Source organism: Plecotus auritus, assembly GCF_963455305.1.
Source record: "Plecotus auritus genome assembly, chromosome: 10".
Taxonomy (NCBI): Eukaryota; Metazoa; Chordata; class Mammalia; order Chiroptera; family Vespertilionidae; genus Plecotus; species Plecotus auritus.
The window spans coordinates 36,473,574-36,495,366 of NC_137785.1; the positions used below are offsets into that span (position 1 = coordinate 36,473,574).

General features: G+C 46.0%; 1 protein-coding gene and 1 pseudogene across 3 annotated transcripts in view; one reads left to right on the forward strand and one right to left on the reverse strand.

The window, feature by feature from the left end:
• SUPT5H (SPT5 homolog, DSIF elongation factor subunit) overlaps window positions 1-21,793 on the forward strand; it is a 37,032-nt gene that overhangs the window by 1,871 nt on the left and 13,368 nt on the right. For both annotated transcript variants that reach the window (XM_080643559.1, XM_080643558.1), the window contains exons 3-13: window positions 4,638-4,803; window positions 12,407-12,472; window positions 13,519-13,588; window positions 13,717-13,785; window positions 13,898-13,963; window positions 14,247-14,277; window positions 14,599-14,667; window positions 18,101-18,352; window positions 19,730-19,819; window positions 19,926-19,996; window positions 21,593-21,698. In XM_080643559.1, coding sequence (XP_080499685.1) covers window positions 4,638-4,803; window positions 12,407-12,472; window positions 13,519-13,588; window positions 13,717-13,785; window positions 13,898-13,963; window positions 14,247-14,277; window positions 14,599-14,667; window positions 18,101-18,352; window positions 19,730-19,819; window positions 19,926-19,996; window positions 21,593-21,698 — 1,056 coding nt within the window. The remainder of the gene's footprint in view (window positions 1-4,637; window positions 4,804-12,406; window positions 12,473-13,518; window positions 13,589-13,716; window positions 13,786-13,897; window positions 13,964-14,246; window positions 14,278-14,598; window positions 14,668-18,100; window positions 18,353-19,729; window positions 19,820-19,925; window positions 19,997-21,592; window positions 21,699-21,793) is intronic.
• LOC308235253 (PRELI domain-containing protein 1, mitochondrial-like) lies at window positions 1,349-2,126 on the reverse strand (annotated as a pseudogene). Its single transcript has 2 exons — window positions 2,101-2,126; window positions 1,349-1,968 (listed from the first exon to the last, which is right to left on the reverse strand). The product of its transcript is annotated as a PRELI domain-containing protein 1, mitochondrial-like (transcript).

Sequence of the window (21,793 nt, forward strand, 5' to 3'; positions counted from 1 at the left end):
CAGCTTCCACTGAAGAGTTGGAGGAATTGGGATATCATGGTAGGGGGGTGGGGCAAGTGGGAAAGTGCCAGGAAGGGCCTTTGCTCCAAGTTGTAGTGCTGGGTCATGGCTTCAGGATACTTTGCTGTGGTTAAAGCCTGATTGTAATGAGACCAGGATCCTCCGTTCCTTTCCTGGCTGGGGTAGTCTGGTTTGTACTGTGCAGGTCTCACTTCCCTAATACCACACTAGGCTGGCTCGTCTGCTGTCACCAGGTGAGGCGGAAGGGTAGTGTCTTACTGCCAGAGATAGGACTGGATTGGCTTTTCAGACAGCCAAATGTTGGCATGGTCCTTGAAGGACTGGGTCCTGTGGATAGACATGCAGGTATGGTAAATAATGGGCCACTTATTGGAGGGATCAGTTGGTTCACTATGCTCAGCTTCAGTAACTTGCTCAGTCGTTCAACAAGTGTTCCTTGAGTTCCTATCATGTTTGGATCACAGCCTTCCTCATGGAGCCCTCTGTTTTGGGGTAGAGAGTTTAATAAACGGGGATGGTTGCTGAGGGGGATGCTTAGAACAGATGGTATAAGAGCACGTTCAAGTCCTGAGGTAACACAAAGATAGTAAGTAGTGGGGGCTCTCTCCTCGGGAAAGAAGGCTTTGCTGGGACTGTGCCAAGGGGATGATGACAAGGTTTCTAGAAATTATGCTGTGATTTTTGTAGTTTGAGTTGTTAAAATGTGGGGCTTTGCCCTAGCCGGTGTGGCTCGGTTGGAGCATTGTCCCGTACACTAGAAGGTATGGGGTTCCATTCCAGTAAGGGCATACCCAGGTTGTGGGTTCAATCCCCGTCTGGGTGTGTGCTGGAGGCAACCGATCAATGTTTCTCTCCTCCATCCTCTCTCTCTCAAAAAAAAGTGGGGCTTTGTGGGCTAGTTAGGATTATGTGTTAAGCAAATATTTGTTTTTTTTGGAGGGGGGAGGCTGATTGAATTCAACAAATATTTATTGAGTGCCCATTATGCGCTAGATATTGTTCCAGATATTTGGGACACAGCAGAGAACAAAACAAAGGTCCCTGCCCTCATGGAATTTACAGTCTAGGCTTTATGACCACTTTGCCTGCATGCTGTCTGTGACCCTGGGCAAATCTCTTCTTAGCTATCCAATGTGGGAAGAAGCAGGCCTGGACCAGACATGGGTAAGGTATCTGGTGCACTGTAGATGCCAAACAGATACCACCTCCAACCTACTACCCGAAAATAAGTCAGGCTGAAAGTTGACTTTTAATAAAATACAAGGGGGGAGGGCAGAGGGAGTGCAGCCGGGTGGTCTGGTGTGCTGCTGTGCAGGGTCTGGGCTGTCTACACAAACTGCTGCTGCTTGGTGGCTGCCTTACTGTCAAGGTCCTTGGCCTTCTCTGTAGCTGCCAGTGTTGTCTCCTTTGTCTTCTCCTTGCCTGTCTCAGCAAAGGTTTTGGAAGGGGCCTCACCTTGCAGTTTGGCCAAGATGTGTTCAAAACCCTTTATTGTCTTGGTCACATTGCTTTTGAATGGGTCGATACCATATTCTGGAGATGCCAAATAAGCTAGAGGGGACCCAAGCTTCCTGGTGGATTTCAGTCCAGCCACTGTTATCAAGAGTTCACATAGTAAACAAATCGTTCCTCCACAACCATCAGCCAGGCGTGGTTGATGTTCTAGATGAAGGTGGTCGTGGTCTGGCTCTGTGGTCCACATTAGAATCTTCCGGGATGTACACTGAGTGAGCAACATTGGCAGGAAATATTCACTTGGCCCAGTGGGGCATCCTGTTGGTCTTGGTCAGGAATCTCTGGGACAGGAGCTTCTGGTTAGGGGTCAGCTCCTGGTGCACTGTGTCTTTAGTCAGGACACGTTTGCTATAGGGATTTGGGCACTGCTGCCAGAAGGCAGCAAACACTTGGTCCCAGGAACTCCAGAGCATGCTCCGGCTCAGGAAATAACTTCATAATTGTCCCAGTGGGGCAGGATCAGCACCCGAGCAGCATCAGGGTTGCAGAGCCCAGGGGGCACACAGCGGCCAAGCCAGGGCTTGGGGCATGTCTGACAGGCACATAGCTCAGTCATCACCCCACTGTGCCCCACCAGCTGCCACTGCCATGAGTTGTCAGGCGCAAATATTTCTAAAGTTGTTTTCTGCCCCAGGCCTAGGCTGAGTGATGTTGGGCACTCGGTGGTGCCTGAGATAGCCTGGGTCCTGCTCTCAGTAGTCAGGGCCTTGATGGAGGAAGCCCAGAAGATGTGCCTAGTTTTACTTAGGGTGTGAGGGGGAGAGGGCAGGCATGACTTCCTGGAAAGGCGGTGGGTATTATTATTTTTAAATATATTTTTATTGATTTCAGAGAGGAAGGAAGAGAGAGAGAGAAACATCAGTGATGAGAGAGAATCATTGATCGGCTGCCTCCTTCATGCCCTCCACTGGGGATCGAGCCTGCAACCCGGGTATGTGCCCTTGACTGGAATCGAACCTGGGACGCTTTAGTCTGCAGGCCGACGCTCTGTCCACTGAGCCAAACGAGCTAGGGCGGTGGTGAGTATTTTTATTGACGTAAGGATGAGAGGCAGAGGAGAATGGTGGTGTTTTTTAAAAAATACATTTTTATTGATTTCAGAGAGGAAGGGAGAGGGAGAGAAATATAAATGTCAATGATGAGAGAGAATCATCAGTCGACTGCCTCCTGCATGCCCCCTACTGGGGATTGAGCCCACAACCCTGGCCTGTGCCCTGACCGGAATAGAACCATGATCTCCTGATCCATACATAGGTCAACGCTCAACAACTGAACTACACCGGTAGGCTAAAATTATTATTATTTTTAATCCTCACCAAGGATATGTTTTTATTGATTTTAGAGAGAGAGAAACATCAGTGTGAGAGAGAAACATTGATTGGTTGCCTCTTGTACACGCCCGGACCAGAGATCGAACCTGCAACCTTTTTGGTGTATGGGATGATGCTCCAACCAACTGAACCATCTGGCCAGGGCAGGGGGCTTATTCTTTACCTGAGGTTTGAGGGGAGCTATGGCTGTCTTATAAGTAGGGGACCAAATGATCAAATTCATGTTTTAGATCATAGTTTCCCAAGACTATAGATGCATTCCAGGTTGGGGGTGGTGGTGAAGAAGAAATGCTATAGGTGGAATAAGGACAAGACCTTCAGCCACATGGAATCATTTAGTGAAAAAGTTTCTTGTTGTGTGTTTTTTTGTTGTTGTTTTTTTCAGTTTAGTTTATGTCCTGTCTTTTGATTGGGTCACAGAAATTGGACATAGAAAAAGTTTCACTTTGGTGCTACTGTGCCTCTGGCAACCTTTCTGAAATTTCTTAGTCTCTGTTTATCAGGGAGAACAGGCCTTTGGCTTAGAGTCTACAGCAGGCAAAATATCCTGCTGAGACTTAACATTGTTTTGCTCATATCTTTATGGTTACTTTCTATTTATGACAAGATAACCTTCAAAAATTTTTTATTGCTTATGAACTATTTTAAAACATAGAAACATTTCTCTCTTAAAGTAAGTAAAAATGTGAATGAATTTAAAGAAAATATCAGACAAATGGGTTGTACTGATGTGGACATGGCAGGAAGTTATAACATTAATGAGGGAAATATTACAGTTGGGGAACACTGTTTTGTATGGATCACTGCCTTCTGTGACTGGTATGGGAAGAGGGATTATAGGCTAAGAGACCAGAAAGAAGGCTGGGCAGGGATCCAAGTTTTAGAAGGCAATGTTCTGGACTAGAATGGGGCTGTGGGGATGAGGAAGAAGGGATGCATTGGGAAGATGAGGTTCAAAAAGCAGAAAGGTCATGAATTTGATGCCTAATGGGAACTAGAAGACCAGCACCAGTCTTGGGGAAGACATGAAGGATTTAATGTGAAGGGCTCATCCTGGGGAGGCATCCAGCAAGCTGCTGGCATATGGTGGTTTTTAGTTCTGGAAAAAAGGGGGACTGGAGACAGATGGGGTGTCATTTGCAGAGAGAGGAACTGAAGTTGTGGAAGGTAAAATGGCCAGGGAGGGAGTGTATAGCGTGAGAAACAAAGTGGGCCCTTGAGGGTTGAACAGAGTAAGAGGACCTGCAGAGGGGCAGTCAGAGTTTGGGGAAAAGCCAGGAGAGCATAATGTGACATGCCAAGGGAAGAGCATATTGTTAGGGAGGGGGTGGTGTGAGATGTCTTGTAGGTAAGGACCAACCAAAAAGTGTGTACAGAATTAGCAGCAAGAGGTGGTTAATTTGAGCACTGTGGCCTGGAAACAGAGATATGGGAGTTGTCTTTCACAGCCAAGAGAATGGGTGAGATGGCACAGGGAGTTGTAGAGTACAAAGAGCCAAGAACCAAACCTCATTGAGCTAACAAATTTAAAGGCCTGGTGGGGGCTAGCAAGGAGGTCTAGTGGAGGGAGGGGTCCAGGTCAGCTCCCAGATATTGGTCAGATAGATGGTGATGCTGTCACTGAGAGGATGGCTACCAGAGAGACCTGGCCAGAGTGGAAGGGTGTGCACACAGAGTAGAGTGGGCTGAAGTCACATTTGTGGGTAGGGAGATTGGTGTCTGGATTTTGGGTTAAAGAACTCTGGTGTCCCATCCCTTGTGACTCTGCAGGTAGAAGAGGAGCGGCGGAGCGCAGCAGGCAGTGAGAAGGAGGAAGAGCCCGAGGAAGAAGAAGAGGAGGAAGAGGAGGAAGAATATGATGAGGAAGAAGAGGAAGAAGATGATGACCGACCTCCCAAGAAACCCCGCCATGGTGGCTTCATTCTGGATGAGGCTGGTATGTCCCAGGGCTGGCGAATGCTGAGCAGAGGCTGGATTTCCACTTCAGTTCTATTTCTTGAATGTACTTAAAAAAACAACATTTGATAAATGTCAAACATAATAGTAGGATGGTATGTGGAGCCCCCATGTTCCTTCATCTTGTGTCAACAGTTAACAGCTTAGCCCAGCCAGTGTAGCTCTGTGGTTGAGGGCCGACCTATGAACCAGGAGGTTATGGTTCTATTCCAGGTTGGCGCACATGCCTGGGTTGCAGGCTCAATCCCCGGTGGGGGGCGTGCAGGAGGCAGCCGATTGATGATTCTCTTGCATCATTGATGTTTCTATCTCTTTCCCTCTTCTTCCTCTCTGAAATCGATAAATAAGTATTTTTATTTATTTATTTTTAAAATATATTTTATTGATTTGTTACAGAGAGGAAGGAAGAGGGATAGAGAGTTAGAAACATCGATGAGAGAGAAACATCGATCAGCTGCCTCCTGCACACCTCCTACTGGGGATGTGCCCACAACCAGGGTACATGCCCTTGACTGGAATCGAACCTGGGACCTTTCAGTCTGCAGGCCGACACTCTATCCACTGAGCCAAACCGGTTAGGGCAGTAAATAAGTATTTTTAAAAAACCAAATATGCCCTGGCCAGTTTGGCACAGTGGATAGAGTGTCGTCCCGAGATAGGGTGCTGGGTTTGATTCTGGTCAAGGTCACATACCTTGGTTGCAGGCTCAATCCCTGGCCCTGGTCGGGGAACCATGCAGAAGGCAGCCAATTGATGTATCTCTCTCTCTGTCTTTCCCCCTTTCTTCCATTCACTCTAAAAATCAATGGAAAAATATCCATTGATTAACAACAATAAAAACAAACAAAAAAACAGGTAACAGCTTAGTACCAGCTTGTTTTACTTATTCCTCCTCCACTTACTGCTGGATGATGTTGAAGCAAATCTCAAATACATAATTTTACCCCCAAATATTTCTGTATATATATTCCTAAAAGATAGGTCCTGTTATTATATTAAAATTTCTTTTAAAAAAATGTTTTTATTGATTTTAGAGATAGATACATCAACATCTATCTGCCTCCTGCATCCCCCTCTCCCCCGTGGGGATTGAGCCCGAAACCTGGGCATGTGTCTTAACTGGGAATCAAACTGGGGACCTCTTGGTGCATGGGTCGATGCTCAACCAGTGACCCACACCAGCCAGGCTTAATTTCTTTTGAAAATGAATTGATTTAAAATAATTTTTTAATTTTTTAGAGAGAGAGACATTGATTTGTTGCTCCACTTATTTATGCATTTGTTGGTTGATTCTTTTTTTTTTTTTAATTTATTGATTTCAGAGAGGAAGGGAGAAGGAGAGAGAGATAGAAACATCAATGATGAGAGAGAATCATTGATTAGTTGCCTCCTGCACGCCCCCTACTGGGGATTGAGCCTGCAACCCAGGCATGTGCCCTTGGCCAGAATCGAACCCGGGACCCTTCAGTCCGCAGGCCGATGCTCCATCCACTGAGCCAAGCTGGCTAGGGTGGTTGATTCTTTTAAAAAAATACAAACTTTCCTTATCGACTTGAGAGAGAGAAACATCGATTTGTTGTTCCACTTATTTATGCATTCATTAATTGTTGTTTTTTTTTAATTTAATCTTTATTGTTCAGATTATTACAATTGTTTCTCCTTTTTCCCCCCATAGCTCCCCTCCACCCGGTTCCCACCCCACCCTTTGCCCTTACCTCCCCCGACACTGTCCTCATCCATAGGTGTACGATTTTTGTCCAGTCTCTTCCTGCACCCCCCCATACCCCCTTCCCCCTGAGAATTATCAGTCCACTCCCTTTCTATGCCCCTGATTCTATTATATTTACCAGTTTATTCTGTTCCTCAGATTTTTAATTCACTTGATTTTTAGGTTCACTTGTTGATAGATATGTATTTGTTGTTCATAATTTTTCTCTTTATTTTCTTCTTCTTCCTCTTCTTAAAGAATACTTTTCAGCATTTCATATAATACTGGTTTGGTGGTGATGAACTCCTTTAGCTTTTTCTTATCTGTGAAGCTCTTTATCTGACCTTCCATTCTGAATAATAGCTTTGCTGGGTAGAGTAGTCTTGGTTGTAGGTTCTTGCTATTCATCACTTTGAAAATTTCTTGCCACTCCCGTCTGGCCTGCATAGTTTCTGTTGAGAAATCAGCTGACAATCGTATGGGTGCTCCCTTGTAGGTAATTATCTGTTTTTCTCTTGCTGCTTTTAATATTCTCTCTTTGTCTTTTGCTCTTGGCATTTTAATTATGGTGTGTCTTGGTGTGGTCCTCTTTGGATTCCTTTTGTTTGGGGTTCTGTGCGCTTCCTGGACTTGTAAGTCTATTTCTTTCACCAGGTGGGGGAAGTTTTCTGTCATTATTTCTTCCAATAGGTTTTCAGTATCTTGCTCTCTCTCTTCTTCTGGCACCCCCATAATTCTGATGTTGGTATGCTTGAAGTTGTCCCAGAGGCTTCTTACACTATCTTCAACTTTTTTGGATTCTTTTTCCTATTTTTTGCTTTTCCAGTTGAGTGTTTTTTGCTTCTTTGTATTTCAATTCTTTGACTTGATTCTCGCGTTCCTCTAGTCTGCTGTTGGGTCTCTGTATAATATTTTTTATTTCAGTCAGTGTATGTTTAATTTCTAGTTGGTCCTTTTTCATATCTTTGAGGGTCTCATTATATTTATCGGCCTTTTCTAGGATATTCTTGAAAAGCCTTATAACCGTGGTTTTGAATTCTATATCCAGTCATTTGTTTTCCTCCATTTCTTTCGTTTGTGATCTGTTTCTTTGTCACTGCATTTTCACTGCTTCCCAGAGTTGGTAGGGTAGATTTGTGTGCTAGGTTTCCTATATGGCCCAGTGGGTCGGCCTCCCCAGTTAACCTGAGGTGGACACTCTTGGTGCACCCCTTTGTGAACTGTGTGTACAGCCTTGTTGTAGTTAAGTCTTGATTGTTGTTGGTATCACTGGGAGGAATTGACCTGCAGGCCAGTTGGCTGTGAGGATCAGCTGTGTCTACACCGGGAGATTTTTGGTGCTGGAGACAGCCTTATAGGATTAGCCTTGCCAGATTGCAAAAGCCTCTGTGCTCAGTTTGAAAGGGGTGTAGTCTCAGGGCGGAGCAGACAGTCTTGGCTTCCCGTCAGCCCTGCCCTTGCATGCGAGTCTCCAGACCTCTGCCTTCCACGGTTCCCGAGTTTCCGCCTTACAGTCCAGATTTCCCCCGTAAGAGCGTGGGTCCCCAGGGGCTCGCCTGGAACTGGGGTTTAGTGCAGTCAGGAGCTTCCGACTCCCTTCCGCTAGGGATAGCCTGTGGTAATCTCCGCAGTCAGTCTTTGTGCACACTCGTGCCTCCAGACCCCTGCCGCCGTGGCTCCCCTGAGTCTCCAAGTCTCCGAGTCTTCGTGTGTCTTTCTCTCTACCTGACAGTCCAAACTCCCCCTGTATGAGCCTGGGTCCACAGGGTTTTGCCCAGAACTGAGGTTCAGTGCAGTCGGAACTGGGGTACAGTGCAGTCGGGGGCTTCCTTCCCCCTCCCGCCAGAGAAAGCCAGCCAGGCACTCAGCTGCCCTTCCTCTTTGCCCGCGCGTGTCTCCGTACCTCAGCTCTTTGCTGCTCCTTCTCCGTGAGCTTTCCTCTTTCCTTCTAGTTGTAGAATTTCCACTCAGCCAGCCTTCCTGTGGTTCTGGATGGTGTCCGTTCTGTTTTTTAGTTGTAGTTTTGAAATTGTTGTGCAGGGCAGCAGTTTAGGTGCTTACCTATGCCGCCATCTTGGTTTCTCCCATTAATTGTTTTTTGTGTGTGCCCTGACTGGGGATTGAACCCGCAACCTTGGCATGTGATTATAACACTGTAGCCAATTGAGCTACCTAGCCAGGGCAAGATAGGTCCTTTTAAAACACACAATCAGCCAAAGCCGGTTTGGCTCAGTGGATGGAGCGTCGGCCTGCGGACTGCAGGGTCCCGGGTTCGATTCCGGTCAAGGGCATGTACCTGGGTTGCGGGCACATCCCCAGTGGGGGGCGTGCAGGAGGCAGCTGATCGATGTCTCTCTCTCATCGATGTTTCTAACTTTCTATCCCTCTCTCTTCCTCTCTGTAAAAAATCAATAAAATATATTTTAAAAACACACACACACACAAAAAAAAAACAACACACAATCACGCCCTAACTGGTTTGGTTCAGTGGATAGAGCGTCAGCCTATGGACTTAAGGGTCCCAGGTTCGATTCCGATAAAGGGCATGTACCTTGGTTGTGGGCACATCCCCAGTAGGGGGTGTGCAGGAGGCAGCTGATTGATGTTTCTAACTCTCCCTCTCCCTTCCTCTCTGTAAAAAATCAATAAAATATATTTAAAAATAAAATAAAACACACAATCACAATACCATTATTACCCTTTAAAAAACTGACAATACTCTGCTTGTCATGGAAAGCTCAGATGATCTAGAGATAGAGAACAGGACAGGGTAGTAGAGGCCAACAGATCTTGGTCCCTCCTGGCCTGGCTTTGCTTTTTTCTCCATGTGACTCTGGGCAAGTTGCTATATGTCTCTCTTAGCCTCTTGTCCCCTCTGTACAAAGGGGACAAACAGTTCTTCCTACTTCACAGGGATAATTTGAGGATTTGGGAGACCATGCATATAAAGCACTTAAGGCTGATGTCAACCCAAAGTGTAATGCCCAGCCTAGAGTGGGCCCTTAGACAACAGGGTGGTTTTTTAATTTGCGATTATTTAGGCCCACATTATATATGCTGTTCTATAAACTGCTTTTCTCACTCAATGCTTGTGGCGGTGGATATAACCTAAATAATTTAGGTTAAAAAGTTAATTGGTGTTCAAGTTTTCTGAACAACCTGTGGCACCCAAGTGCTCAATATACGTTAGCTACTATCATTATCACTGAAATAGCTATTTTTTCCTCTGGCTGCATAATGTTCCATAACGTGTTTTATTTATTAAACAGTCTCTTGTTAGACATTGAAGTTTATATTTGTCAGTATTTTAAGTAGCACTGCTGTGAGTATCTTCACGTATTTTGACACATATGCAAGTTGTTGTCTAGATCAGGATTCTTTTTTTTTTTTTTGTGGCCTCTTTTGCAGTCTGATAAAGTCTATGGATCTGTTTTTAGAGTTATGTTTTGAAATGTGTAAAACAAAATACATAGGTTTCCAAAGAGAACAACTATATTAAAACACAGTGTCAAACTGTTAAAGGAACATCATTAATACATTTAATTAGCTATGTTTAGTGGAGGGAGGGTGTGGTAAGAGTCTAATTTTGAAGTAGCATTGAGTGAATGATTTTGATATCACTGTAACTGTAATACCAGATTTCACTGCCAATACTGCTGAGGTTTGTTGTCATTATTCATAATTGATGAAATGCTAAATTACAATTAGTGAAAATTATTTTTTTCATCTAACACATACCTCATAGATTTTTACATGGTAAATCCCTACAAGTGAAATTGCTAGGCAAAGAGGAGGCATATGTTTTTATTTTTTATTTATTTATTTATTTATTTAAAATATATTTTATTGATATTTTACAGAGAGGAAGGGAGAGGGACAGAAAGCCAGAAACATCGATGAGAGAGAAACATCGATCAGCTGCCTCCCGCACACCTCCCACTGGGGATGTGCCCGCAACCAAGGCACATGCCCTCGACCGGAATCGAACCTGGGACCCTTCAGTCCGCAGGCCGACGCTCCATCCACTGAGCCAAACCGGTTTCGGCGAGGCATATGTTTTTAAAGCTTTTGATATCTGTGGCCAAATATCAGCCCCTGAAAAGGTCATACTAGTTGATGCTCCCACCAGCCATACATGAGAATACTTGATTTCCCCACACCCATGTAAAGGGGAGTGACTTGGAACACAACCCTCCATTTTCTGGGGACTCTCTTACCCCAGGGGGAAAACAGAGCAGAGGGGCAGAAGATGCTCTGGGTGTTCCTGTGCTCGGAGAGCTTCGGTCCTTTCTCAAAGGCTGAGGGGCAGGGAGTCCTTGCTTAGAGAAAAGGTCTAAGATAGCAGATGGGCGCGAATCAAGAGAAAAGAATGGATAATATGCCATATGACCAAGATGTGGGCCACTAGGGATACTTACGCGTTGGTGATGGGAGTGTTTGGGTTACTGCCCCCCCTTTTTTAAAAATATATTTTTATTGATTTCAGAGAGGAAGGGAGAGGGAGAGAAAGATTGAAACATCAATGATGACAGAGAGTCATTGATCGGCTGCCTCCTGAACGCCCCCTACTGGGGATCAAGCCCGCAACCCGGAATCGAACCTGGGACACTTCAATTCACAAACTGATGCTCTATCCACTGAACCAAACTGGCTAGGACGGTCACTGCCTATTAAAAGGCTACATATGTGGCTGTACCCATTAATGCTTAACATGCAGCGGCCCTTTGATCCAGCAATTCCTTTTTAGGAATTCACCCCACAGTTAAACTCACAGAGGTACATAAAGACATGAAGACAAAGACACTTGCATTCCTCTTTGCAATTGCAAATGTTTGGTGACCTAAACGTTGGTTGATGGTAAGGGCCTGGAAAAACAAATTATGGAGCAGAAATCAGACAGCATATGCATATGAGGCATGTGCTGCTATGCAAGAGCTCCAAGCTAGTGTTACTGCTCAGAAAAAGGTACAGAACAGTGTTTAAAAAAATTGTGTGTGTGTGTGTGTGTGTGTGTGTGTGTGTGAGAGAGAGAGAGAGAGAGAGAGAGAATAGTGATGGGGGTTTCTTATATATGCACAAGTTATCTCTGGACAAGAAATGTTACAGAATTACCTCTGAAAAAGAAGACTGAGATGGTGGGGGTTAGAAATGGGAGGGAGAATTGCTGTACACTTAACGTCATCTGTACACTTTGGGTTTTTTCATCATGTGCTAGTATCACTGTTGTTTAAGTTTTTAGTGTAATATTTGATGCATACAGAAGAGTATTTGTAATGTATTGAAGTGCATAGACCCTGAAGCTAGGCTGCCTCTCAGGTACCAGTTGAGAGTCTTTGGGCAAGTTAGATAACCTCTCTGGGTCTCAGAGCCCATATAAAATTGGAACAATGATGATAACTCTTAGGGTTCCAGGAAGATTTGGTGAGGAATCTAGCAAGTATGCAGAACAGGGCAGGGCACATAGTACAATCTCAATAAGTGGTAGCCATTATAAATGTAAGAGCATAATAATAAAACCAATCAACCATGAATTCTGTCTTTAAAATACAACAACCATATACCTGTCTTCCCTTGATAGTTGAGAGGAAACTTTTCTGCTTGCTTACTTGGATCTTTCTTTTTAAGATGGATCTCTGGGTGGGATTGAGGGAAGGAGTGGTTTAGAGCCAGGGGGATTTGCATAGGAGACCTGACCCTGCTGCTTGGAGCAGCCCTATCTATGGCTTTAGGTGAGTGCCTCACCTGTCTGAGCCTCAGTATCCTGACCTGGAAGATGAGGGTTTGTTGTGCCCATCTCCCAAAGGAGTTTTCCTGGAAGCTGTTGTCATGAGGTACCCTTGCTCCTGCTGCCCCTAACCACTTGGCCTTGTTTCAGATGTGGACGATGAGTATGAGGATGAGGACCAATGGGAAGATGGAGCAGAGGACATTCTAGAGAAAGGTGTGTGTGGGCCCACCTCTAGAAGACCACTAGGGGATGTGACCCAGAGGGTCTTGAGAGCCCATCCTGCACCCCCATGCCCTGCACCATCCCAACCCCCACCCTCCTCACCTCGCTTCTTTCTGTCCTTGCTAGAGAGATCAGCTAGCTCCATACCCTTTTCCTTTGAGGCCCATGAGTTGGGGGGCGGGGGCTGTAGAGTGGTAGGTGTTGTGGGGAGAGGACTCTGGGATCCCAGGGCCCCAGTAAATCCTTTCTGGGGGTTATAGGGTGGGTGGGCCCTGGGTGGGTGGGCCCTATCCCAAGATACCCCCCACTTCCTGGGCCAGTGCCCCCCTTCCCTGTTATTTTCCGTTTTGTGCGCCTCATACATTTTGGCTTCTCCCCCAACCACCTGGTGGCTGGCCTTTACTTTTGATTTTCAACCTTCTGTGCCCCTCCCTTCCCCTTCCCCCAACCCATTGGTTGATTTTGCTGCTATAATTTGGCTCATACTTTGTCTGCCCTCGCCCACCACCACCACCACTACCACTACCACCACCACCTCCTCTTCCTCCAAGTAGAAGAGATTGAAGGTAAGAATCTGAAAAGTGTGATTCCTCAACCCTCCTCCCATATCCTGACATCTCCTCTTTCCTGCCCTTGGCACCCTCCCTCATCCCTGATCCCTGATCGTCCCTGGGGTCTTTCACTCATGTTAGGGTCCAGAGTAAGGGTGTTCTGGGTCCGGCCTCTAGCCGTGATTGGCCTGGGAAAGTGGGTGTATATTTGTGTATGAGTATTGTAGGACGTAGGGATGCAGGGATGGGTGGCGTGGGATGGAATTCAGGGTGTGTTTATCAGTGGCTGTAAAATGGGGAATAGCTGGACAGTCTTTTCAGGAGAAGCAGAAACCTGAGCAGGATTCGGGGGGTGAGAGTTGGGGGTTTCCTCAGTAAGGTGTGTTCTCCCCAAGGCCCACCTCTGGCCCTCTTAGCCCCCCTACTTTCTCCAGGCCCCTGCTCTTCACCTTCTCTTATTCACCCCATCTGCCCATTTTTCTGCAGCTTCCAATATCGATAATGTTGTCCTGGACGAAGACCGTTCTGGGGCTCGCCGCCTACAGAACCTCTGGAGGTAAGCAGGGAGGGGGAAAGTGGTGAAATGGGCTCCCACGGGGAGTTTTGGGGATGGGTCAGCCCATCTTTTCTCCTTAACCTTCCATTCATGTTTATCCCTCCCCCTGCCCCCCACACACACCCCAGGGACCAGCGAGAAGAAGAATTAGGCGAGTATTACATGAAGAAATATGCCAAGTCATCTGTGGGAGAGACGTAAGAGCGTGGGATGGGGGTTTGGGGAACCAGGAGAGGTGGTCCCCTTGTGGGAAGGGTTGGGGTCTGACAGAGCTTCACCTCTTCTTCCCAACTGCCCTTTTCTCTCCAGGGTGTATGGAGGGTCTGATGAGCTCTCTGATGACATCACTCAGCAGCAGCTGCTCCCAGGAGTCAAGTAAGGGGGTGGGACAGGAGGGCTGAGGTGGAACTCTTGTACTGTACTTGGGTGATGTGCCCATACAAGTCATTCATAAAATAAATCAGGACACAGTCACACAGGCAGTGGTGGATGAGAGGAGGGAGGGAGGGGTGAGATGGCACCTTTCTCTCTCCTTCATATGTATGGAAGAATGGAGAAAGGAGAGGGTATGGAGCAAGAGGAAGGATGGGTGTGATTTTTTGTATGTTTCATGATGAGGCAATTTCACTAAAGGGCTTTCTTTCCCTCTCCTGTCTAGGGATCCAAATCTGTGGACTGTCAAATGTAAGGTGTGTGCTCTGGTGCCATGGCTTAGGGGAGACAGGGAAATGAGGGAGGCGGCTTTGTCTGGGAGAACTGTCCATGTGTCTGTCCTGAATTTCCTTGGCCTGATTGCCTTTCCATCCTTCTCTCTTCCCTCTCCCCTCCACCTCACTGTCTCCCACCTTTGTCTTTCATGCTGTTCATCACTCGTACTCTGTATTTCTCCATCTCTCATGTTCCTCTCTCCTACTTTTTCTTGCCTGATGACTCTTACTGTTATCTCCTGTCCCCTTTCCCATGTCTTGCCCTCCAACTCATCTTGTCTCATAAGTCTGCTTCTCTTCCAGATTGGGGAGGAACGGGCCACAGCCATTTCCTTGATGCGCAAGTTCATTGCTTACCAGTTCACAGACACGGTACGTGTAGGCAGGCAGCTTTGGGGGTGGGGGGACAAAGCCCAGCGGGAGGGAGAGTGTAGATTCAAGGGTACCACTGCCTGTTAAGTGAGCTGCTTCAGCTAGGAAAAAACCACTCCCTCAATTGAAGCGTTCTGTGTGCCCTGTCTTCTCTCTTTCTGCATTTCTGGCTGGGTTCCTAAGCCCCTGTAGCCCTCTGGAAGTCAGCCATTTAGCTTCCTGAGCTGTTTCTACCTGAGAGTGAGTTTTGCCTATTCACCAACCCTGTTGGGTAGCTGTCATCTCTTATTGTTTGAGAGTCCTCTAGTGGGACAGTTTGACTAAGGGGGTCAGGGAACAGGTCTGTCTTGAGGAGAATTCCTTCCTTTCACACAGTCATCAAACATTTACTGAACTTTTCCTCTGGGCTGGTCCTTGCACTGGGAGATGCTGAGGATACAGTGGTGACCATGCCAGAGCTGGTCCCTGCCCTTTCAGGGCTAACTCAGCACACAAAACATGAAGTAATGCCATCTGCATGCAAGGCAGCAAATGCTGAATTAGGGCACAGATCTTTCTTCAGACTGCCAGGGTTTGAATCCTGTCCCTGCCACTTCCTATCTTTGTGACCTTGATCAAACCACTTCCCCTGTCTGGGCCCTGCAAGGGCCTCAGCATCATTAGGACTAAATAGCTGGGGACATGTCCAGCTCTCAGCAGGACTTGTCCATCAGCTTGTGTTCAATAAACGTAGTTGTTGTCAGAGATATAATTCTCAGTTTTGGAACCAGGAAAAAGGAAGAGTGTCCTCAAAATTTGTGAAACATGCGGTTACTGGTAACTGCATATGGTGTGGTAACTTTCTTACTTAATATGCTTTGTTTTGGCTGAGTGCATTGCTTTTACCTGCCGAAGCAGTGGGTGTGCATTAGTGGGGCCAAGTGGACAGTTGCAGGATTTGCAGATTATGATTTTAAGTGTGCACAAACCTCAACATTATGCCCTGGGCAAAATTCTAGTGGCCCTGTTTGAGTTATGACTCTGATTATTGTTTTTATTTTTATTTTATTTTTTATTGATTTCAGAGAGAGGAAGGGAGAGGGAGAGAGAGATAGAAACATCAGTGATGAGAGAGAATCATTAATTGGCTGCCTTCTGCATGTCCCCAACTGGGGATTGAGCCTGCAACCCAGGCATGTGCCCTTTACTGGAATTGAACCCGGGTCCCTTCAGTCTGCAGGCTGACGCTCTATCCACCGAGCCAAACCAGCTAAGACTGTTTTTGTTTTTAATTTAATTTAATTTAATTTTTTTTTATTGTTTGAAGTATTACAAATAGTAGTACATATGTCTCTCTCTTTTTTTTTTTAAATGAGCAAAATAGTACACAGATATTATAAAAGCTCAGATCTCTCCAAATCTCAGTCCCCATTTTTCACAAGTAATTACTGTTGGTTTGTATGTCTTTGCAGACCATTTTCTCTGCATGTTGAAAATTATGTCTTGCTTTTTTAAAAAACACAAAGTGGTGTTTTATTGTACACATAATTCTGCAGCAAGCCTTTTTTCAGTGCTATAATCATCTTTCCATGCCCAGTGAATATAAGGTGGTTCCCATTTTTCACTGTCACAACCGATGCTGAAATTAATTGTATGTTTTTTGTTGTTATGAATCCTCACCCGAGGATATTCTTTCCACTGATTTCTAGAGGAAATGGAAAGGAGAGAGGGAGGGAGAGAGAGAAAGAAAGATCACTGTGAGAGAGACATAACGATTGGTTGCCTCCTACACTCACCCTGGCCAGGGCTGGGGATCGAACCTGCAACTCAGGCACATGCCCTTGACAGTAATTGAACCCGTGACCCCTTGGTTCTTGGGCCGACACTCCCAAAATGGCCAGGGCTAATTGTGTGTTTTTTTAGAAATTGAGATGTAGCCTAGCCAGTGTGCTCAGTTGTTGAGCACTGACCCATGAACGAAGAGGTCACCAGTTCAATTCCCTGTTGAGTTGTGGGCTCTATCCCCAGTAGGGGGCATGCAGGAGGCAGCTGATTGATGTTTCTCTCATCGATGTTTCTATCCCTCTCCTTCCTCTCTAAAATCAATAAAAACATTTTAAAAATTGAGATATAATTCACATTCCATAAAAGTTATAGTCATGGTGGATGATCCTTTTTAGTTATTGCTGGATTTGGTGTTCTATTTTATTAAAGATGTTTGCATTTATGTTCATAAGGGATATTGGGATATTGTAGTTTTTTATGATGATCTCAGGGTAATACTGAATCAGGATGAATTGAAAAATGCTTCCTTTTCTTCTCAAAAGAGTTTCCTGAAGGATTGATGTTAATTATTTAAATGTTTGGTAGAATTACCAGCGAAGCCATCTAGTTCTGGGCTTTTTGTGTTTATGTGGAAGGTTTTTTTTTATTAATTCAATATCTTTGCTTCTTGCAGGCCTATTCAGATTTTCTATTTCTTTTTGCGTTAGTTTTGGTAGTTTTTGTATGGAAAACGTTCATTTCATTTAGGTTATCTAATTTGTTGGCAGGCAGTTGCCTTGTTATTTCTTTCATTTCTGTATTTAGTCATTTGAGCCTTCTCTTTTTTTTTCTTGATCATTCTTGTTAAAGGTTTGTCAAAACTTTTGATCTTTTCAAAGAAGCAGCATTTGGTTGTAGGGGCTTTGCTGTTGTTTTTCTTAAAATTTTTAAAAATTGATTTGAGAGAGAGAGAGAGAGAGAAAGAGAAACATTAACTTGTTGTCCCACTTATTTATGCATTCATTGGCTGATTCTTATATCTGGACTGACTGGGGATTGAACCCACTACCTAACACTAACCAACTGAACTCCCTGACCAGGGTGCTATTGCTTTTATTCTCTATTTCATTTGTTCCCATTCTAATCTTTTCTTTTTCCCCATTCTTTTTTTAAAAAATAGGTTTATTTGCGTTACACTTATTTATTTATTTATTTTTAATATTTTTATTGATTTCAGAGAGGAAGGGAGAGGGAGAGAAAGAGAAACATCAACGATGGGAGAGAACCACCGATGGGCTGCCTCCTGCATGCCCCCTATTGGGGATTGAGTCTGCAACCCGGCCTGTGCCCTTGACCGGAATTGAACCCGGGAGACTTTTAGTCCACAGGCCGATCCTCTATTCACCGAGCCAAACTGGCCAGGGCTATTTTCCTTTTTTTAAGTTGGCATTTACAGCTGTAAACTTCTGAGCATGGTTGTCTTCACATTCTAATAAGTTTTTAGTATATATGTTTTGTTTCCCGTCTTGTTTGTTTGCTATAATATACAACTGCAGTGAACATCTTTGTATCCATGTCATTGGGCCAACATGTTTCTGTGGGATAAATTCCTGGGAGAGTGACTGCTTAGGTGACAGTTGTTATTAGCAGTTGTGTCTCATTGTTTTCTTCCATGGGCTCGGCCTTGTAGCCGCTGCAGATTAAATCGGTAGTGGCACCAGAGCACGTGAAGGGCTACATCTATGTGGAGGCCTATAAGCAGACCCACGTGAAGCAGGCCATTGAGGGCGTGGGCAACCTGCGGCTTGGCTACTGGAACCAGCAGATGGTGCCCATCAAGGAGATGACAGATGTGCTCAAAGTGGTGAAGGAAGTGGCCAACCTCAAACCAAAATCCTGGGTCCGCCTCAAACGAGGCATCTATAAGGATGACATCGCACAGGTGCGTCTGCATGGGGTTGAGTGGCCAAGGGGGTCAGGACTCATGTTCACACTTCTGCTCCTCTGTTCTCCCCTCCTCTCCTTTCCAGCCCCTTTCCTAAGTGCAGAGAGCAGCACCCCACTCAGATTAGTTGAAGCAGAGCCTAGGTTTTGTCATGAGCACACAGGAAATGGATGACAATTCTGTGCATGATGAAAGCATGTTGAGTAAAGATCTGAAGGAGGTGAGGTAATGAGGCATGTGGAGTTACTGGGGAAATGTATTGGGACATGAGATAGGACCATCTCTTGCTGAAGCAGTGTGGCAGGTCATGGGCTCAGGGAGGCCCATCATTGGGCTTTGGCTTTTTTTAATTTTTAAATGTGTTTTATTGATTTTTTACAGAGAGGAAGGGAGAGGGATAGAGAGTTAGAGATATCGATGAGAGAGAAGCATCGATCAGCTGCCTCCTGCACACTCCCCACTGGGGATGTGCCCGCAACCAAGGTACATGCTCTTGACCAGAATCGAACCTGGGACCCTTCAGTCCACAGGCCGACGCTCTATCCACTGAGCCAAACCGGTTAGGGCTGGGCTTTGGCTTTTACTGGAGTAAGATGGGAGGGCTCTAAGGGACACAGCGTGACTTTGATTTTAATAGGATTACTCAGGTGACTGGTTCTCAAGCTGGGGGGACATTCCCCCCAGGGGATATTTTAGCAATGTATGGAGACATTTGTGGTTATTTCAACTGTACAGTTGATTCTGGCATCTAGTGGATAGATGCCAGGAATTCTGCTAACATTTTACAATGCATGGGACAGCCCCCCACAATAAAGATTACCTTTCAATAAATTTAAAAAAAAATTTACCTGGCTGAGAAACCCTTGAATAGACTATATGGAACCACAGAAGCAGGGAGACAGTGAGGAGACTAGTGATTCCAGGGTGGAGGTGGCCATGATGGTGGTTCAGGACTAAGAGTAGTAGAGGAGGGGAAAGAAGTCAGAGTTTTTGAAGTCAGAGCTGACAGGATTTGCGACAGATTGGATATGGAGGAAGAAAGGAGTTAAAAATTACTCCCAGGTGTGCCTGAGCAGAAGGAAGGATGAAATGGGAGGAGAGTGGGAGATGAGCAGGTTTGGGGGAAATGAGGAGATCAATTTTCATTGTGCTAGGTTTGAGGGACCTTTTAGCCATCTAAGTGGAGGTGTCAAGCAAGCATAGTCAATTTCAGAGTTGAGGGGAGACAGGCTGGAGAGAGAATTTGGGAGTTGTCAGGAATCTGGTTTCCCATCACCCTCTATCCCTATCCTTCCTGATATCTCTTTTTTTCCTGTGTCTAGGGTCAGGGAGGGAGGGCTGGGCCCTTCCTGATCACTCACCTGTCCTTCTCAGGTGGATTATGTAGAGCCCAGCCAAAACACCATCTCTCTGAAGATGATCCCACGCATCGACTATGACCGCATCAAGGCCCGCATGAGTTTGGTACCCTGGGGATGTGATGCCTGAAGGGGAGAGGGAATGCTTTATCCCAGCTGGTGGCCAAGCCCTCCTACCTCACCTTCCCACCCATGCCCCTTTTCTTCCACAGAAAGACTGGATTGCTAAAAGGAAGAAGTTTAAACGGCCTCCACAGAGGCTGTTTGATGCTGAGAAGATTAGGTGAGTGTCCTTGGGGACTGTCTGGGTTGGGTCCCCAAAGCTGTGGTGCAGAATGTGCCTTTGCAGTTTCCCTCACAGGGATGGACCCCTGACAGGTGGTTAGCTGTGAGTATAGTTTCAGTCAAGTCACTTAACATCCTCATGCCTCAGTTTCCTCTGCTTACAAACATTAATAATAACAACCCCTGCTTCCTTGGATTGTAGGGAGAATTAAATGAATTAATATGCATGTGTGCCCAGAGTATCACTTTGCATTGTAGTAAGCATGATTAATGGTATCATATATTGACATGGGATTTATCGACACGCCAGGTTTTATAAAGTCTCTCTCCCTGATATCCTGATGCCCAGGCAAACAAGATGAGGGTATAGAGCCCCTACCCTTCAGGGTGTCTTCCTCCCCTCCCCCTCCCCAGCTGGATGGAACTCAGAGCAGCTCAGGGATTCCAGCATTCCAGATCTAGCAGGATTTCCAACAGGAAGGGCAGGAGAGGAGGATATGGAGAAACAAGAGCTGCCAGTGACACTTTCCCTCTGGTCTTATTCTGGAACCTGTTGTGAGTCAGGCAGACAGTTTTTCATCATCTACATTTTAGAATGTACTTTTTGATCTGGATCCAAGGACCTGGCTGATAGCTCCCATGACTGAATTTGACCCATTTACACCACTGGTTTCCACCCGACTGAACCTTCCTTTCCTGTGTAGGAGAGAGCAAACCAGAGTCACCCCTCCCTGTCCCCCAGAGAGCTGAGGCAACAGTGCCCTGACATAGCCAGCAAAGCATGCTTGTCCCTCTCCCAAATGCACCATGTGAATGAACAGATGTGTGAGTGAATGGCAGGAGGAGCTCAGCCTGCTCTTCTATACATTTCCCGTTTGGGGAATGGGAGAGGCTTTCCCTCTCCACTCCAGAAGCATGGAACAGGAACTAAGTGTCTCTCCCACCCCACATGCAGGGCCAGTAGAATTAAGGAACAGGCTTTGCTGTCCCTCCCCCTGCATTTGAATCCTGACTCAGGCTCACGGCTGGGCCATGTGGTAGGCCTCTCTGAGCCTCATTTCCTCATTTCCCTGGAAAATGAAGAGCATATTACTGATGTCACAGGCTTTGGGGAGGAGTCAGTGAGGTAGTGTGTGTCCAGGCCAGGCACGGGCTGAGTGCTCCATGAATGTTAACTCTGAAATTTTGTCCAACTGGTATTTACTGTGTGTCTGTGATGTGCAGACACTTAGAGGGGAAAAAGAGAAGTCCCTGCCCCTCTGGAGCTGCCATTCTGGTTAGGAAGATTAATCACACAGTAGTTCATCAGTGCATGATGCGCTGTGGTGACAGACAAAGCAGGGAAGGGGCAGTGGAGTGCAGGAAGGTGGGGGCTGTGTGGCTGCCCCTCTCTGAGAGATCACTCCAAGAGGGTATGTGTTGGGATGGCATGGGATGGTCATCCTGAAGTCTTCCCTCGCCAGTGGAGGAGACAGGTACAGCAGATTCTCTCTTTTTCTTAACCTTTATTGTTGAAAGTATTACGTATGTTCCCTTTTAGCAGATTCTCTTCTTAACCTTCCCTTCCAATCTTCTCTCCCTCACAAAATCCCAGGTCCCTGGGGGGCGATGTTGCCTCTGATGGTGACTTCCTCATCTTCGAGGGGAACCGATACAGCCGGAAGGGCTTTCTGTTTAAGAGCTTCGCCATGTCTGCTGTGGTGAGGGTCCCAAAGAGGGTCGTGCTAATGGCAGTGGGGAGTGGGGAGGCCAAGCTTTCTCTCCTGCAGCCCAGGCCCTGGAGCAGTGGGTTATC